Source organism: Rhinolophus sinicus, chromosome 14, assembly GCF_057876585.1.
Source record: "Rhinolophus sinicus isolate RSI-liver-muscle chromosome 14, RSI-T2T, whole genome shotgun sequence".
Classification (NCBI taxonomy): Eukaryota; Metazoa; Chordata; class Mammalia; order Chiroptera; family Rhinolophidae; genus Rhinolophus; species Rhinolophus sinicus.
The window spans coordinates 2031364-2048495 of record NC_142514.1 but is presented as its reverse complement, the minus strand read 5'-3'; the positions used below and the strand labels follow the sequence as shown (position 1 = coordinate 2048495).

The following is a 17132-nucleotide window of genomic DNA, read 5'->3' as shown; positions in this document are numbered from 1 at the left end:
TGCAGTATGTAGAAATATACCCCGGCGTGCCAAATAAATGTATACAAGTGGACACGTTGGTCAAGCAGTAGTTCGCCAGTCATCAGAACTGTCTGGACACTGATGGTAACCACTCTGAGCACCTCTTGTAATTGCAGAAGTCAAACGTGGCTTGTACTCATCTTCTGTTATTGGTATATATCGAGTGTTACAATTTTAATAGTTGTTTCCTTGTGTATATATATATATATATTTTGGAACCCTCTGTACTTTATACTAAAAAATGATTTGTTGTTTATCTGAAATTCAAATTTAAGTGCCCGTCCTGCATTTTATCTGATAAGTGTGGCTGGAGGGGCCTTGAGAACACCCGCCCTCCACAACACCCGCCCTCCACGCACCACGAAAATCCCGGGTCTCAAGAAGCCCGGCGTCTCCGCGAAAGCGAACTACAAGTTCCACAATGCTGCGCGGGCGCCCGGGGTCCTGATAGGCCGCGGTCTGCTTCCCGCCTGCCGTCACTTCCGGGCTTGGGGCTGGCGGTTGCGGCGGACGCGCGTAGCAACTCCGGCTCGGGATCCCGTGCAGGTGCCGAGTGCGGGGTCCCGCGTGGTGGGCGGTGGCCGCTATGAACTTCTCCGAGGTGTTCAAGCTCTCCAGTCAGCTGTGCAAGTTCTCCCCGGACGGCAAGTACCTGGTGAGCGGCCGCGGGGCCTGGGTCGAGGGCGGGCCCTCCGCAGGCGACGCGTATCTGCCCCGGGAGGCGGGGACCTCCGAACTGGGGAGCGGGCGGCCGCAGGGCCCGGGGTGGAGGCAGCTCGGACGTCCGAAGGCGCGGGGCCGGTGCAGGTGTTCTAGCCAGGGGGGCCGGCAGCTGACCTGGGCACAGGACCTGGATAGGTGCCTTGGGTATGTGCAGCAGACAGGTGAGCGGGGCCGTGGTCCAGGGCAGGCGACCGGGCAAGTGCTGTGGACATGGTACCCGAGGCGGGGAACTCAGGCAGATGCTGCAGGCAAGGGACCGGGGCAGGTGCCACAGACAGGTGATCTGAGCACAGGATCTGGGCAGGTGCCAGCCTCCCTGCACCTGGGTTCCCGTTTGTTGACAGCAGATAAAAAACAGTGCTGTCTGTACACATTTGAAGTCACGGGAGACATCATCCTTCCTTTTGTCACACGAAGGCGAGTATGGCGTTCCGCTGGCTGTAAGCCGGTGTAGAGGTGCCACTCGGTTTTGTCGTCTTTTGCATTGCTCTCCGCAGGTCTGTGCCTCGTGCCAAATGAATGGTTTAAATAACTAGCATTCTGTGTTTAGAGGAGAGCTATCCGCACTGCTGGGATTGGAGCTGTTAGTTCCACGGGTGGCAGAATGGTGCTAAAATCACTGAGTGTCTTGTACACGATACTTACGTTTTGAAATATACCAATATGACCAGCACATATCCTCAGAATCTTGGGGTGGAGGTGGGGGTCAGGTGGTCATGGGCATTGGAAAGCCATTAAGAACGAAAACCATGTGTGATAAAAAGTGTACTTAGTATCATTTATCCTCTATTAACTGATACTTCATGGTATCACCGTGAATATGAATAGGAATAATGGCTCAACCTGTCTACAGGTGACAAAACCAGGAGAGGACGCGGGTAGTTCACAGAACAGCTTTGTCCCTGTGCTGCTTCCTGCTCCCGTTTACTTTTTAACATATAATTAAGAAAGGAGTAGAAAACGACTCAAGTAGACGTTTAAAATAATACTGTATACTGCAATATAACAGTTTGAACACCTAGTTTATGTATTCCAATTTATCTTATTAGCTCATCTCTATTTTATTTTACTTTATTTTTTAAAAAATTTTATTAGGGCGTGTTGAGGAACAGTGTTTTCCCAGGACCCATCAGCTCCATGTCAAGTCGTTTTCAATCTAGTTGGCGGTGGGGCACAGCTCACTGGCCCATGTGGGAATCGAAGCAGCGACCTTGGTGTTATGAGCACGGTGCTCTAACCACCTGAGCCAACCGGCCGCCCAGCTCATCTCATTTTTAGCGTGGACAATGCACTTGATGTTAAACATGGAACCACCAAGACAGAAAGGAGAGAAAGGAGAAAAGGAAGCAGGATTCCTGAACGTGGGGGGTGATGCCGTTTGGAAAACTCCCTCCCTTCGGAGTACAGAACTCAAGCTTTCTTTTCCATTTTTAGGCTTCCTGTGTCCAGTACCGGTTAGTGGTCCGGGATGTGGACACCCTTCAGATCCTGCAGCTGTACACGTGCCTCGACCAGATCCAGCACGTGGAATGGTCGGCCGACTCCTGCTTCATCCTGTGTGCCATGTACAAACGGGGATTGGTGCAGGTACGTGCCTGGTGTGGGGACAGGGCTCTCTTCCCTGCCCTTCTGGTGTGGAAAACAGGCCGTGCCGCTCAAAGCCAGCTTCCTTTTAAAATTATAAAAGTCCTTTCATCGTTCGAGTACTTTGAAAATGAGAAAACACTTAAATATTCTTAATCTGCAACCAAAGATAGAATTCAGTAACAGGAAGTGTTTACAGACCTTGGTCCAGCAGCTTGGGCATGGTACATTTTGGGAAGTGCTTAGACGTAGCACTTTGTTTCAGACCTAGAGTTTGACTTAAATGAGGCCTTAGGGATGGCAAAGGGAATAAACCTTTTGAAAGGACCACAGAATGAAGTCACCAAGAAGTGTGGCTGACGTTTGTGGTGCAGTCTGGCACCAGTCCAGATCGTGACAGAGCTTTGTAAAGGTATCCTGTTGGTGGCCAGTTGTTTAAGCTTGATTCCTGCCCTGATTAGTTTGTGACCCTGCGTTTCTGTCTTTATGGATCTAGGTGTGGTCTTTGGAACAGCCAGAATGGCACTGCAAGATAGACGAGGGGTCGGCAGGCCTGGTGGCTTCCTGCTGGAGCCCAGACGGGCGCCATGTTCTCAACACGACTGAGTTTCACGTGAGTGAGCCCTCAGCACACTTTATTACCCCAGGGAGGTGCCCCCCAACTCCTGAGATGGGTCGGGAGCAGAAAAGGGGGTGATTTGTGGAGAAGCGTTTATATCTGCAGTCGTCAGCGTGAGAACTGCAACTACCACGTTTCCCCAGAAATAAGACCGGGTCTTCTATTAATTTTTGCTCCAAAAGATGCATTAAGGCTTATGTTCAGGTGATATCATCTTGAAAATCATGCTAGGGCTTATTTTCTGGTTAGGGCTTATTTTCGGGGAAACACAGTAGGGCTGTTCTATAATCCTTTTGTCCGGTTTTAAAGGAAAATAAACCCGATTCTTTTTTTATTTTAAATTACGTTTTTAAGGACTTAAACAGTTGCTGTAATTCAGCAGTAGAAAACGTACTTCAATACGAATGGTTAAGACGTCTGACCTGGGCTGGCAGTAACTGCGTCATGCGTTTGTTCCCCAAACCCTGGCGCCCACGCAGTAGTGCCGGGCTCTGTGTGGAGCCCTGGGCCCCAGGGGATCGGGGGAAATCTGATACGGAATCTGCGATGGCTCGGGTGGTCTGAGCACATCTCCTAAGTTCCCCAGTTAGGGACCCTGGCATGTGTAGGTGTTTAGGTGGAAGGTCTTTGGTGTCAGCAGTGTGTTTTTGTAAATGTACAGAAACGCCCAGTCTCGTTCATGTGCTTTGGAGGTGGCATTCTGACCCAGCGCTTGGGCCGAAGCCCACAGTGCTGTCCGCGGGGTGTGTGGTAGCCTTAATTCCAGGCTCCGCCAGGCGCAGACTCCAGAGGTGACAGCCTGTGCGTGGGCCCGAGGCGCACTTACTCCCAGCAGTGAGAATGCAAGGATGTTTGTCACTCAGCATTTTCACGGTGGCGCCATCTGGCATAAATTCCGTCCAACTGGGAGCGAGGGCTCAGCTCACTGCTTCCGGGAGCCCTGTGGCTTCCCGTGTTTTGTGTTTCCGTCTTCAGGCGTCCTGGCGACCTGGTGCCTACTGATGGAGGCTGTGGGAGAGCGAGGCAGGCGGCGGGCGGCCCCTTGGCTTCTGTGCCCTGGACACGCTGGGGTGTCGGGCTCACAGCGCCAGGGTTTCAGACACGCTCACTGGAGCTTCTGTGTAGCCTCCTCCAATGGTCTTTGTACTTACCGTTATTTGGGCCAAAACGCAGCCTCCCACCAGGCACATGGCACTGGACCCCTGCCTGCTGTGGGGTACAGTGAGGAGAAATCGTTTCCTTCAGACAGGGCAGCGCGCAGTGAGCCGTGGAGGGAGGCCTGAGGACAGGATGCCACATGCTGAGAGCCTCTGCCCCCCACCACAGCCCCCAGGAACGCCCGCATTTCCTGTTAATTGCGTCCTCTCTTTTCTTGAGGGTCTCGTGTGTGAGTTTCTCTGTCTGTGTATCTGTGTGAGTGTGTGTGTGTGTGTGTGTGTGTAGACACTCCTGTTGGTTTGCATCTGTTTCCAGTTTATTCACACGCATTTGTACTCTGTTGCTCTTGAGGTTCATCCATGTTGCCGGTATGTCTGGTTCTTGCGTTCCTTGTGGGAAAAATCACACCCAGTTTCCTGAGCCATTCAGCCTTTCTTTGCTGGGCTTCTGAGTTGTTACAAGCTGTGCTGCTGCTGCTGCTGGGAATGTTTTGTTCGTGTCCCTGGTGATCCTCTGGAGACGGTCTCTCCAGGATGTAACCTGGGGGTTGCCTGCTTTTAGGAGATGGTATCCAGCTGGCCACAGTGTTTGTATCAGGATTTAAAATGATTGCCAGTGCAGTAGCGCTGCGGTGGTATTGCATTTTGGTTTTGATTTTCATTTCTCTAGTTGTTAGTGAGGTGGACTGCTTCCAAAGCTTGTTTTACACACACACACACACACACACACACACACACACACGGTTTACATATGTGGCTCAGGTTCATGTAGGGTTTATTGTGGTATTTTTTTCTCTTATGATTTGAATACTTTGTGTCTAAAGAAATCCATACTCAACCCAAGATCAGCGTTTCTTCTGTTTTCGTGCAGAAGTTTGTGGTTTTGGCTACTAAGTTTAGATATGTGATCTCTTTTGAATGTGTATCCTTTTTCCACTTTGCACCTTTGTCAGAAATCAGTTGCCAGTCCGTGTGTGCGTCTGTTTCCGGACTCCGTCTTGTTCCGTTGATCCGTTTGTCTGTCTGTGCCAATACCATGTTCTCCTGATTACGATGCCTTTATAGTAAGTCTGGAGTCCAAAAGCAGCGTGAGTTTTCCAATTTTGTCCTTTCTCAAAGTCATTTTGGCTATTCTTGGTCCTTTGCATTTCCATATCAACTTTAGAATGAATTTGTCAATTTGTTTGTAAAAATCCTGCTGGGATTTTTTTAGTTGAGATTGCATTGAAATTAAAATTTTTCTCAGCAGTGATTTCATGGGATAGCTCTTGCACATGTTTTATAAAATTTATTCCTGAGTTTTAAGTTCTGTTGTTCCACTCTTGACCATTTGTGTTGGTGCCGGGGCCCACCCGTCTTGGCTCTGGAGCCCTCACTCAGGTAGATACGTGTAAAGACGCCGGTATTTGATGTCTCAGTAGATTCCCCCACAGCTGTGCCGTGGAGACCGAACAGCCCCGTGGCTTTCCTGCACAAAGAGGTTCCTTGGACAAAAGATCCATTTTACATGTATTCCAGTATGAACACTGATTACTTTGAAATTGTGACCTAAACTGCATTTGTACTTAACTTTGTGTCACTTGAGTAATGTTGTTATGAAGTGATGACCGCCTATGGACAGCACTGGGTTTCCAGTAAGAACGTGAGCCTTGAGCTGGGAGCTGCCTTTCCGAGGGAGAACAGCCTGGAACCACCGACATTAGCTGCGCGCTCGGTCTGCTGCTTGGGTGCCGACACCTGGCTTGGGTGTGGGGTCTCTGGCCATGTGGCTGCATCGTCTGCTTTCTCTCCCCCCGACAGCTGCGGATCACCGTCTGGTCGCTGTGCACGAAGTCTGTGTCTTACATCAAATACCCCAAAGCCTGTCAGCAGGGTGAGTCCGGCCGACCCCCCCCCACCCCCCCGGAAGCTGGCTCTGTGTGGCTCTTTGGGGGCTCTCTGACCTTTTCATTGCGGGAAATTTCAGACACAGGCTAAAGTAGCCTCAGCCGTGTATCAGCTCACAGCCGTCTTTTCCTCTGTCCCTCCCCCCACCCCCGAGTATTTTAAAGCATATCCCAGACCTCCTACTGTTCCATCTGTAAATATTTCCACGGATCTCTAGAAGACAGCGATTCCCCTTTTACAACAAATCATAGCGACTAAAGAGCGTCCTGTCTGAGGGACATCCAAGACGAAGGCCCTTGCATGTGGTTCCCTGCGCCTCTGTGAAGGGCTGGGTAGTCACATCCCTCCTAGTGCCTGTCTGTCAGGGGACCCCGCCTCACGCTCGGATTCTGGACTTTAAATCTTCTGATGACTAAATCTGTGATCTCTGTAGAGGGAAATGGTGACCTGTCCCATCTGGACATCCCAGAGGAGGGATAAGTGACAAGTGTCCTCTGAGCCGTCAGGGAGAAGGGGGCAACTCAGACGCATGCCACCTCTGTGACTTAAGTGGCCCGCTGAGAGGTGCTTGGGTGTTCCCTCGAATCCCTAAGTTCCAACGAAGAATCCTGCACTTGATAAGCAGGGAAGCATGACATACTTTGAGTGCTTTTTCTATTTCTTTCTGTTGCTCCCAGCAGGTTGGACGCTGCATTTGATTGAAATGCAGCTATACATTTATTATTTATTTCTATAGTTGGAATACTAGTGTCTCTCCAGATGGCAGGCATATTTCTCGAGTGGAAACGACAGTTATATTATTCAGGTGTCCTTTCAACGCATGAAGTATGAAGTGTGACCTAGGGCTTTTAAGCTGATACAGAACTGGAAAATATAGCTTAACATTCCAACTCGAGTTTATTTCCAAATTCTTATCTTAAATTTACTTCTTCCAAATAATTAAATTCAAAAGTAAAAATAAATGTAGTGACAAGCTGGCTTCCCACGAGCTGGGTATCTTACAATTTATTTTCTAAAAAGAGGGCGCTCCATGAGGTGCTGCATTTTTCCGTAACCGTCTGTGGCTTGTGTGTCGCAGATTCCCTGGCAGGTCAGTCCTGGTGTGAGCGCTCAGGCGCCTCAGCCGGCCAGCTGTGCTCACTGCGTCACCCCCCGCCCCCGTAAACACACTCTTCGTCCAGGAAACTGTCTGCTGGGACTGTGCCCCTTGCTTCTGACCTCTGCTTTCTTTTTGTCATTCCTCCTTGAAAATGACCACTGCAGTGTCTCCTGTTTGGCTCCTTGATTTGGGGCCCTTTCCTCTTCCTGGCAGGAATCTCCTTTTCCAGGGACGGCCGCTACCTGGCCTTGGCCGAGAGGCGGGACTGCAAGGACTACGTGAGCATCTTCGTCTGCAGTGACTGGCAGCTGCTGCGGGTGAGACACTGCTCTCCCAACAGGCTGAGCTGTCGGCCGAGCGGACAGGACAGGGAGTGGGTGCCCTGTGTGCTCTTCTCAGCTCTCAGGGCCCCTTCATGTCGTTTGGGGAAATGTGACTTCCTATCTGCAAAGGGCAAGGTCTGGCGTGTGACTGCAAGTGACACCCACACCGGTAAAGCGTTTCTGAGCCTTGGTGCTGTGTGTGAAGTTACTGTGCCATCGAATGGGAGCCTTCTCCTTTTCTGTTAGTTTAATGGTATTTGCGCATGTGTTGCTTTATCATGAAGGGGCGTGAACTTGAATTTAGCTGGTGAGTGCGTGCACTGGTCAAGAATCCTAGCGGGGCCGAGGGGCCTGGGGTTCAAAGCCCTACCTGGAGGTGCTCAGGGCAGAAGGCAGGGCAGAGACCGGGCTGAGGCAGAGAAGCCTCTGGAATGCCATCAGAGCCCCAGACGCCTCATCAGCCCTGAGTCCGTGGAGAAGAGGGGAAGGGAGACTGTGGCAGGCAGCGCCCGCAGGGCTGGCAAGGGGCCATGAGCTGGCTCCCCACAAGCTGGATTTTAACAGGAAAGACGGACTTGTAGGCATTTGTGCCCATTTCTGTCTGAGGAAACGGAATGCTGGAAGTGTTAAAACGTGTACAACACAGTTACATAGCAGTGTGTTTTCTAGTTGAGCCCGTTCCGCGCTCTTCCCTTCACAGCACTTTGAGGCTGACACCCAGGACCTCGCGGGCATCGAGTGGGCCCCGAACGGCTGTGTGCTGGCCGCGTGGGACACCTGTCTGGAGGTGGGCACCTCCCCATGTTCATCTGATGCTCTGAATGCTGCCGCTACCAACCCGGGTCCCCTTGTTCCACAAGTCTCACCACTCGCTTCTCTGGTCGCCCCCTCACTTCCGGCTCACAGCCCGTCCCCTGGTGTCGGCCGCACTCTTGTCCCTTGTCTCCGCCTATCTGTCTGTCTCACGCACTCTGGGAGGCTGGCTTTTACCTGCTGCAGGTTAGTGTGACCTTAAAGAGTGAGTGGACTGTCTCGCCCGCAGTATAAGATTCTGCTCTACTCCCTGGACGGCCGGCTGTTGTCAGCATACTGTGCTTACGAGTGGTCCCTGGGCATCAAGTCCGTGGCCTGGAGCCCCAGCAGTCAGTTCCTGGCGGTCGGGAGCTATGATGGGAAGGTGGGAAGAGCGCCCGCCCGCAGTGAACCCCGCGGCCCAGCGCATGCGGCCAGTGGTCTCACCGGCGTGGTGCTCCCCTCAGGTGCGCATTCTGAATCACGTGACATGGAAGGTGATCACAGAGTTTGGGCATCCTGCAACCATTAGTGACCCCAAAATAGTAAGTGGAGGTGTTTCTGTTTGAGCAACGTTTGAGGGGTGGGTAGAAATCACGTTCGTTTTCACTTGACCTCATTGGTTGTGCTACAGGAGCTTCCGTCACCATAAACTAGGGACTGCAGCATGTCACGTGGCACACTGCCCCTGGCCTTTGCTCTTCCTGTCTACATTCTCAGGACGGGCAGCAGTGCCCTGGCCCTGCCTCTGCTCCCACCCGATGGCCCATCTCAGGTCTGCTCCTGCTCTCTGCACAGCACCCCGGGTCCCCTGCTGGCCAGTGCTGTGCTCTGGGCCACGGTCGGAAAAGAGCTGACAGACCCCTGCCCTGTGGAGTGTGGGGGCCAAGGCTGGGGGAGCCGGGTGTCTTCCCAGGGCGGGCAGGACGACTGCCTACCAAGGGCTGGCTGAGGCAAGATCTGGGGAGCTGGTGTTTCAGGCAGTGGGAACAGGAAGTGCAAAGGGCCTGAGGTGAGACTGTGTCCATTCGTTCAGCAGGCATGGGGCAGCGGGGACACAGAGAGAAACCTTGGCCTGGCGGGCAGAGCTGAGGACCCAGACAGGAGCCCTGGCCTTGGGGAGTTTGCTCATAGATGTGAGGCCTGAGTAAGAGCTAGGGAAGGTGGTGGGGCTGCACGGACAGCTTGAGGTCAGGTGGCCGAGGTGTTCAAGTGCAGACAGGAGGAGGGAGGGGCCGGCAGGAGGGAGTTGGAGCTGCCGGAGGCCAGTCCAAGGCAGCTGACCTCAGGCCTCCAAGGACTTAATTCCTGGGGCATCGGTTGCCTGCCTGTGACCTGCGACCCAGCCTGGGCTGCTTGCCCTTTGCCTGTGAAGCCTCAGGTCACAGATGCCCCTTGTTCCCTGGGTCTGTCACTTGTCACCACTGAGATGCTTACCTTTACTCACTGGCCGTGACCAGCTATGGCAGATAAGACGTGCTGTCGCCTCCATTCTTTACGGGCTGGCAGGTGGAACCCACATTGTGAACCCATGAGTAGCGGTGTCCCTGTGTCCCCCTACCCTTCTGTGTTTGGGTCAGACGTCACTGGCACTGAGTGCTGCCACCGCCCCTGCCTGCCCCCCATCCTGTCTTCCAGGTGGTGTACAAGGAAGCCGAGAAGAGCCTGCAGCGGGCGCTGGGCCGCCCTGCCTGCCCCCCACCCAGGGCCGCTGAGAGCAAATGTGAGCAGTGGGAGGGGCTTGTTCCCTTTTCTTTTTTTGTGAGAAAGAGGCCCAGGTAGATTTCAGATGCCCTTCGTTTTCTTAAAAACACATTTTCCCCTTCCCTGTGATGCCTCGTGGCCTGTCTACACTGTGAATCAGACCACCTGGGCATGGCTTTTGTTGATCGGATATAAATTCTGGAAATCCAAATTTGGCAGCTGGCGCTCTGGGGGCCATATTTTAAGGATAAAAAATGTTTTTGGATGAGTGACAGCCGGGGTCAGGTGGTCAGTGGGAAAGGGCTAGGCCTGGGGCAGCAGAGCCTATTCTGGGCCTTGGCCATGTGGCCAGTCCCTTGTGCCTTGGTGTTATCTGTGAAATGGGCATCAGATAAGCTTTAAGTGGAGAGGGTGCTGGGACAGCTACCAGGCCCAGAACACGGCCCATCACGGGCTCTGAATGCTCACAGGCTTTGGACGTGGCCCTGAATCTGTGAGCACACTTACCTGCACGACCTTTATCATCCGTCTGCAACCTCACACTTCTGGTTTGCTGATGCTTTTTCTTGCTTTTAAGGCTATGTTTTAGAGCAGTTTTAGATTAACAACAAAATTGAGGGGAAGGCAGAGATTTCCCATAGGGCCTCTGAACTCCATTTGCATAGCCTCCCCCACTGTCAGCTTCCCCACCAGAGTGGGACATTTGTCACAGTGGGTGAACCTGTATTGACATGTGTCTATTAATACCACACAGCGTATTTTCACTTCCCTAAAAATTTCTCTGCGCTCTACACGCTTTTTCTATCTCTGAAAAGTCTAAGGATAGAATATTGAAGGTGAGACTGAAACAGCTTGTAAACTAAGATGCAGGGAGCCCAGGAGGCGGGTAGGGGGCCTGGAGCTCAAGGCTGGGGGGAGCGGCCTCCCCTCTGCCTTCGGGCACCACACCAGAGCCCTTATTTCCACAGAGTTTTGTCCCGATGCTTTCAAGGTCACGTCCTCATCTCCGGGGTCTGAAGTGAGAGGGCGTGGTGAGAGGGCGCGGTCAGTGGCCGCTCTGCGGTACGGGCGGGGCCCGATGCCACCGCAGCTTCAGGTGCTGTGCTGAGCCAACCGTGTCAGGCCTCCTTTCTTGTTGTAGATGAGATCGCCTCGGTGCCAGTGTCCTTACAGACTGTGAAACCCGCTACCGACAGAGCCAACCCGAGAGTCGGCGTGGGGGCACTGGCCTTCAGTTCGGACAACTACTTCTTGGCCACACGGAATGGTCAGTGCAGTAGCCCCACATCATTGTCCACTCCGTTTCCTCCAGTGCCCGCCACACAAACGGCTCCTGCCTGTGGTGTCCCCCATCTTTCTGCGGAACCGGCTCTTCTGCCCACAGAAGCTTCCAGGGCGCGGGGCTTCGTCAGCCACTCTGCCCAGTGCCCCCTCCTCTCCGTTCACTCCTTCCTGTTTGGGAAGGACCAGGATCCAGGCCCTACTACAGCCGTGACCTCTTCATATAAAAAGGGTTTTTACATTTTTAAAGGGTTTAAAAAAGCCCCAAAACATGCCCATGTGGCTGAGAAGCCTGAGGGGTCCATGGGCCCCAGTACAGACCTGGGAGCACTGAGGTCATCCCCGGGGTCCAGTGCCCCGCAGTCCTGCCTTAGTGACCGTCGTCAGGTGTCAGTATCAGAGCTGGGGGCTGGGGGTTGACCTGTGTGCCTGTCCACATCTTCCGTCCTCAGACAACGTCCCGAACGCCGTCTGGATCTGGGACATACAGAAGCTGAGACTGTTTGCGGTGCTCGAGCAACTGTCCCCCGTGCGTGCCTTCCAGTGGGACCCACAGCAGCCCCGCCTGGCCATCTGCACAGGAGGCAGCAAGGTGTACGTGTGGTCGCCGGCGGGCTGCGTGTCGGTGCAGGTGCCCGGGGAAGGTGAGCACAGGGCCCTGGGCAGACACTGCTTCCCTGGGCCACTGTTGGGACAGTGGTGCTTGTCCCAGAAACCTCAAGGGCCACGTGCCAGGGCCGTGGCTCTAAGCTCTAGGGTAGGAAGAGGGCCACCGACTTGAGGCGGCTTTTGGACTCTAGCTGGGTCACCTGTCCTGTCCGCGCAGCCCAGGGGCCCTGTCCTGTCCTGCTCTGACCCTCTGGCCACCTGTCTCTTTCCAGGTGACTTTCAGGTGCTTTCTCTGTGCTGGCATTTAAATGGGGACTCACTGGCCCTCCTCAGCAAGGACCACTTCTGCCTGTGTTTCCTGGAGACAGAGGCGGGAGTTCACACAGCCTTCCGACAGCCGGACCACTGCACGTAGGATGTGTGTCAGCCACCCGTGTGCGCGGAAGGATACTCGGCATGTGTCCGCTGTGGGGAAGGAAAGGGCTTCTGGGGGCAGCTCCCACCACAGCGGTCTAAATGCCATGACTGATTTGTCCAGAGCAATGCCTTTTTGTAAATATGTATGGTATACTGTAATTTTTATTATTTAAAATAAATATTTACTAATTTATAGAACGGCTGATGCTGTCTTGGAAGGTCTGGGTCACAGGAAGGTTTTCTAGGTTAGCTGTAAGGTTTGGTTCACTGTCTTAGGAAAGTAACTGAGCCCCCAGCAGCCAGTCCCCTCGATACCTGCTCTCGCTATGAGCTCCCATTCTGTCACTGACGGTGGGTCTCACGTGGTCTGTTCTGGAGTGTGGGGAGGGGAGCCCCCAGTACCGCGAGGGTAGTGCCACAAAGGTCATCCCACGCTGCTGAGTGGGCTCCACAGGGCATTTCCACATGGCCACCACCCAGAACGAACAAGTCTGCGGGCTCTGGATTCAGGAGCTTCTGCCAGGCAGCCCGATGAGTCAGGTCCCACACTGGGATCCGTCCTGGTTAAAGCTACACTGCGTACCACTCACTCCCTGTTGTCCCCCAGAGAGCTGCGGTACGGAGCCCCAGCAGAGCCCTCTGGCAGCGGGATGGGCTCTCAAAGCGAGTGGAGAAGACAGGAAGCTTTAAAATGCACTCCTGTAAGAGGTAACTCTCCTGGCTGTTGCATCCATTTTATTAACTTCAAATAAGGACCACCACCCATTCGATTCTGTCTTTACTGCGAGACCAAAAGTCAAGTCTCAGGAGCAGGCACAGTTCTGAGGCGGCCTTCCAACTCGGACAGGCTACTGCGTTCAGGACATGGGTTAGGGGTCACATCCATGCCAAGGACAGCTACACCAGGGCCAAGAGTGAAGGTGGAACCTGCGAGCCAGCACTTGGAGCTGATCGGTAAGTGCTTCCGGTCACAGGGCAAGCTGGATGGGGCAGGGTGGCAGAGAGGTCCTCACGGTGACATGCTCCACGGACACACGGAGGCCCGGGCATGGTCTGGGTAAGACCCTGAAGAAGTCTGTGCCCGCGTGGGAGCTGCTTTATGAGGACCTAAGGTGGCGCCTTTAAAGTGCATCTTTAAAAGTGAACAAAGCAATTCCCTTTAAAATACGAAGGTGACAGTACAAACTTAAATACACAGTTGTCAAAACTGTGCAAAGAACTATTAGGGTGATTTTCTCCAACTAATTGCTCTAAAATGATTTCTTGCAAACCTTGGGCCTGAGGAAGATGCCACAAGTACTAATATAGGTTAATTTTAGAAAAAGTGGGACTTCAGATCACTTACTACTTATTTACACAAAAGCAACTGTCCCTTCAGGAGCTGACAAGGCAGACCGTCTCCTGCTTAGTTCAGCAGGCTGCTGGCTTCTTTCGTATCCAGCTTTAAAAAAAGTCATTACATTTCCAAATACAAAACTAGACACCAAGTGTAAACTTATTTGCAACTACGGGCACTGGGTGTGCAGCGCCTCCCTGGAGCACCGGCCCACACCACCGGGCACAGGCAGGCCGTCCTCGTGGAATCACGTTTATGAACATGCTGAGGGCGGGGTGGGGCGGTCGGAGAAGCCGAATGGAAACCGAGGTTCCAGAAGCTGGCACAGCAGCCAGCAGGGACAGCCAGGTCCGTTTTGCTTTTGCCTGTAGCTCTTATTACCAGACGTCTACATCCACCTAGAACATACAATTCATTTGACTATCCTAATGCACTCAGACCCCTAATGGGAAATAGTCCCAACCCTGGCCACGTGCTGGCCCAAGTCCCCACGTCGTCTGGCTCTCCCCGGAGGCCCCGAGTGCAGCGCCTAGAAGCCTATCTTGCCTCTGGTCATGGAGTAGCCCAGTTTGGCCTCATTGTTGATGAAGGACATCAGCCCCACGTAGGTCTCGATGATGAGGGGCTGCTCCAAGACCAGCACGCCGCTGGCCTGTCCTGGCAAAGGATTCTCTTTCTGGGCTTTTTTGACAGCTTGGATTAGCAGAGCTTTGAAGCTTTCCAACTTTAAAGAGAGAGAGAAAACATGGAGCTGATCAGAGTGACCCATGAAAGGAAAACCCCTCCCCATGCCACCCGGTCAGTGCCAGCCCCTCGTCCCCATCTGTGAGGAGGAGCCTTTCCAGCCACATCCTGGTGGCCCCTCAGCTCACCCCAATACGGCTCCCTGGGAGCGCCAGACCTCACCTGTGCTCGCCTGTGCAGCCCACACCCAGTACTCACGGAGCCTTGCTCTCCCCAGGTCTGAGTGGCAAACTTTCGCTATGGCAAACTACCTAAACTTGACCACACAGCCCCCCGCCCCCCGTCCCCCAGGCCAGGAAGCAGGCCAAGCGGCACAGCTGCCTAATGGGGGACTCGCCGCTGGGCCCAGACTCTGCTCTCACACTCTCCCCAAAGTGCTTCTGGGCCCTTGTTCAAGACAATGATTATGGCCACGTGCCACGTGCTAAAGCTACGCTGACCAGCAGCCACCAGCCACGTGGGGCTAATCAAATGTAAGCTAACTGAAATTATTAAAATGTAAGTTTACTCCCTATTTTACCAGCCACGCTTCAAATGCTCGGCAGCCACATGTGGCCACCATACTGGGTGCTGCTGCTATCACGGTCTGTCTTACTTGGCACAGAGACGCCGTTTTCTCATCCATGCCGGCCATCGGGTGCTCGATGAACGTGGTGTAGGGCACATTGGTAGACCAGGGGTTCCATCTGTTTATGAACGAAGGGCGGCTCTGCTTGTCCCACTGAATGCGAATCCCCAAACCTTCTCGCCTGCCGAGTTAGAAGAAATGAAATGACTTCACCTAGCAGGTCACGGTCTCCACAGAGGCCTGGTCAATACGGGTGTGACATTAAAAAGCGATTCCCGACTGTGGGCTTGAGGCGTAATTGCCCCCGGTCACAATGGCTCTGAGTACTTGTAAATAAGAGGAACTGAATCTATTGTTTAAGCTAGACTTACCCTTCACACATTTCTAAAACCTAACAGACAATGGGAATAATGTCTATCCCAGAGGCACTCACTAAACGACTGATGTTTCATAACTGTAAGGCCTTTTCCCTGAAAGCCTTCGCTGATGAACACTTTTAGCTCTCCTTTGCTTCCACTTCCCTATCCCAATCTCGACCTCTGAACTCTAAAATACACCAAGTCAACTGACTCCACTAGTATCTGTTTCTCGTATTTCAGAAAATTCCCCTAAAGCATGAGCATCAGCTCTTGTAAGTTGCCCATGAAACACTTTCAAGTTTACCTAACCTTCAGTGGTATCTGTACCCTGAAGCGCTGTACTACTTTTGTGTGTGTGTGACTAAGCAGAGCGGACCTGACATGACTGGTGTATTCCTTTCCTGGCCAGAGAGAAACTGCTGTTTGGTCCTTATCTGAAGAATAGCCACGTCAAGTCTACTTCGATGTATCCTGAATTCATTTGACTACAAGCCTAATAGCTGTGTTTCTGGTGCCAGAATTCCTTTTAATGCACTTGGCTACCCAGAAGTCACCAGCTTCTATTCTGAGAAACTCCACTGACTTTGGAGCTGAGGCTTTCCTGTCTCCATATAACGGCAGACACAAGACAACCGAAGGGGCTGGTTTTGGAAGCGATGGTTGCAAGGCCCCGGTGCTGGGCTCTGTGTTGAACGGACTTACTTGTTGAGCGATTTCGGGGGAAACTGGAATTCTCCGTAGGATATGGTGTCCACCGCATTTAAAGGGATCCGGACCACCTGCTCACACTGGAGGCTGACGAAGTCGTACTTGCAGATGAGCAGCGCCTGGTCGGTGATGAGCACCAGCCGCTCCTTCTCGTTGTTCCAGTGGTCAACTCTGTGGGCACCAAGATGAGTCACCTCTGCGCACACGGGCTGGCTGCGGCGGGTGCGTTCGGGTCGCGACCAGGGCCGGGGGTGCCCCCACCCAGGTCGCGGCCCCGCTTACTCGGTCAGCAGCCACACCCCCTGGATGTTGCCGTCCTCCACGGGCCGGACCACCACGCGGATCTCGTCCACTGCCTGCTCGATGCTGCCGGGCTGCGCGCGGTCACAGGGGAGGGGTCACTCTCCGTCCCCCCAGTCCCTGTCCCCGCCCACCGTTCCCGTCCCATGGCCCCCTTCCCGGGCCTGGTCCCGGCCTCACCCGGAACACGAAGTACTCCTTGACACGGGCGCGGCGCGTGGGGTCGTGGATGCTGAGCGGCCACAGCGTCTGTCGCAGCGGCGTGCCCGCCCCCGGACGCCCTCCGCCCGCGCCGCTGCCGCCTGCCCCGACCTCCTCGCCCGCCGCCAGCACCGCCGTGGGGCTCGTGCCCGCTGAGTCCACGGAGTCTCGCAGCTGTAGCATCGCGGCGCCAGCCGCCCACCCGAAGTCCCGACCTGTACTCGACACAAACACCGTCGCCGCCACCGCCCGCCGGGGACTCGGCTCTGCCCGGTCCCCGGACCCGCCCGGGTCCCCGGACCCCCTCCGCCCTGCGGCCTGCGGCCTGCGGCGATTGGCTCCGCCTCGACAGCTCCGCCTTGGGCTCCGCCCACTCCGGCTCTCGCTATTGGCTCTTCGCCAGCTGCCTTCCGCGATTGGTCCCGTCCGACGCCGTTCACAATCGCTCCCGCCCCTCGCCGCGCCGGAAGCGCACGCCGCGCGCACGCCCACTTCCTGTTTACGAGACGGGGAAGGGCGGGGTCGTGGCCGGTTGCCAGGGAGGTGCGGAGGGTCCGCGAGAAGGGGACGTCGGAACCCGGGCGTCCCTTCCCCAGTAAACGGACACTCGCAGCATCAGACGTCGGGAAGGAACCCCAGCCTCCCACCCCGGGAGATCATCCCCTGGGCACGGCCCCTTGCTGGGCGCGCCGCGGGGGCG

At 54.2% G+C, this 17132-nt stretch overlaps 2 protein-coding genes across 2 annotated transcripts; one reads left to right on the top strand and one right to left on the bottom strand.

Moving 5' to 3' along the window:
* Window positions 1-490: 490 nt before the first annotated feature.
* Window positions 491-12414, top strand: WRAP73 (WD repeat containing, antisense to TP73). The gene is made up of 12 exons (XM_019757117.3): window positions 491-676; window positions 2179-2331; window positions 2825-2941; window positions 5905-5977; window positions 7304-7407; window positions 8114-8200; window positions 8456-8590; window positions 8673-8750; window positions 9844-9928; window positions 11051-11176; window positions 11643-11834; window positions 12072-12414. The coding sequence occupies exons 1-12, from the start codon at window positions 608-610 to the stop codon at window positions 12212-12214; spliced, it is 1362 nt and encodes a 453-aa protein (XP_019612676.1). The 5' UTR covers window positions 491-607; the 3' UTR covers window positions 12215-12414.
* Window positions 12415-12934: 520 nt separating this feature from the next.
* On the bottom strand, window positions 12935-16747 carry TPRG1L (tumor protein p63 regulated 1 like). The gene is made up of 5 exons (XM_074334222.2): window positions 16412-16747; window positions 16214-16305; window positions 15926-16102; window positions 14892-15045; window positions 12935-14276 (listed from the first exon to the last, which is right to left on the bottom strand). The coding sequence occupies exons 1-5, from the start codon at window positions 16613-16615 to the stop codon at window positions 14082-14084; spliced, it is 822 nt and encodes a 273-aa protein (XP_074190323.1). The 5' UTR covers window positions 16616-16747; the 3' UTR covers window positions 12935-14081.
* Between the last annotated feature and the right edge of the window lie 385 nt (window positions 16748-17132).

Coding starts and splice junctions, on each gene's coding strand:
- WRAP73 (XM_019757117.3), top strand. CDS start 608: ATGAACTTCTCCGAGGTGTTCAAGCTCTCCAGTCAGCTGTGCAAGTTC. Junction 677..2,178: donor CCCCGGACGGCAAGTACCTG/GTGAGCGGCCGC, acceptor TTCCATTTTTAG/GCTTCCTGTGTCCAGTACCG. Junction 7,408..8,113: donor GTGACTGGCAGCTGCTGCGG/GTGAGACACTGC, acceptor TTCCCTTCACAG/CACTTTGAGGCTGACACCCA.
- TPRG1L (XM_074334222.2), bottom strand. CDS start 16,615: ATGCTACAGCTGCGAGACTCCGTGGACTCAGCGGGCACGAGCCCCACG. Junction 16,103..16,213: donor GGGGTGTGGCTGCTGACCGA/GTAAGCGGGGCC, acceptor TGGTGCCCACAG/AGTTGACCACTGGAACAACG. Junction 14,277..14,891: donor AAACGGCGTCTCTGTGCCAA/GTAAGACAGACC, acceptor CTCTCTTTAAAG/TTGGAAAGCTTCAAAGCTCT.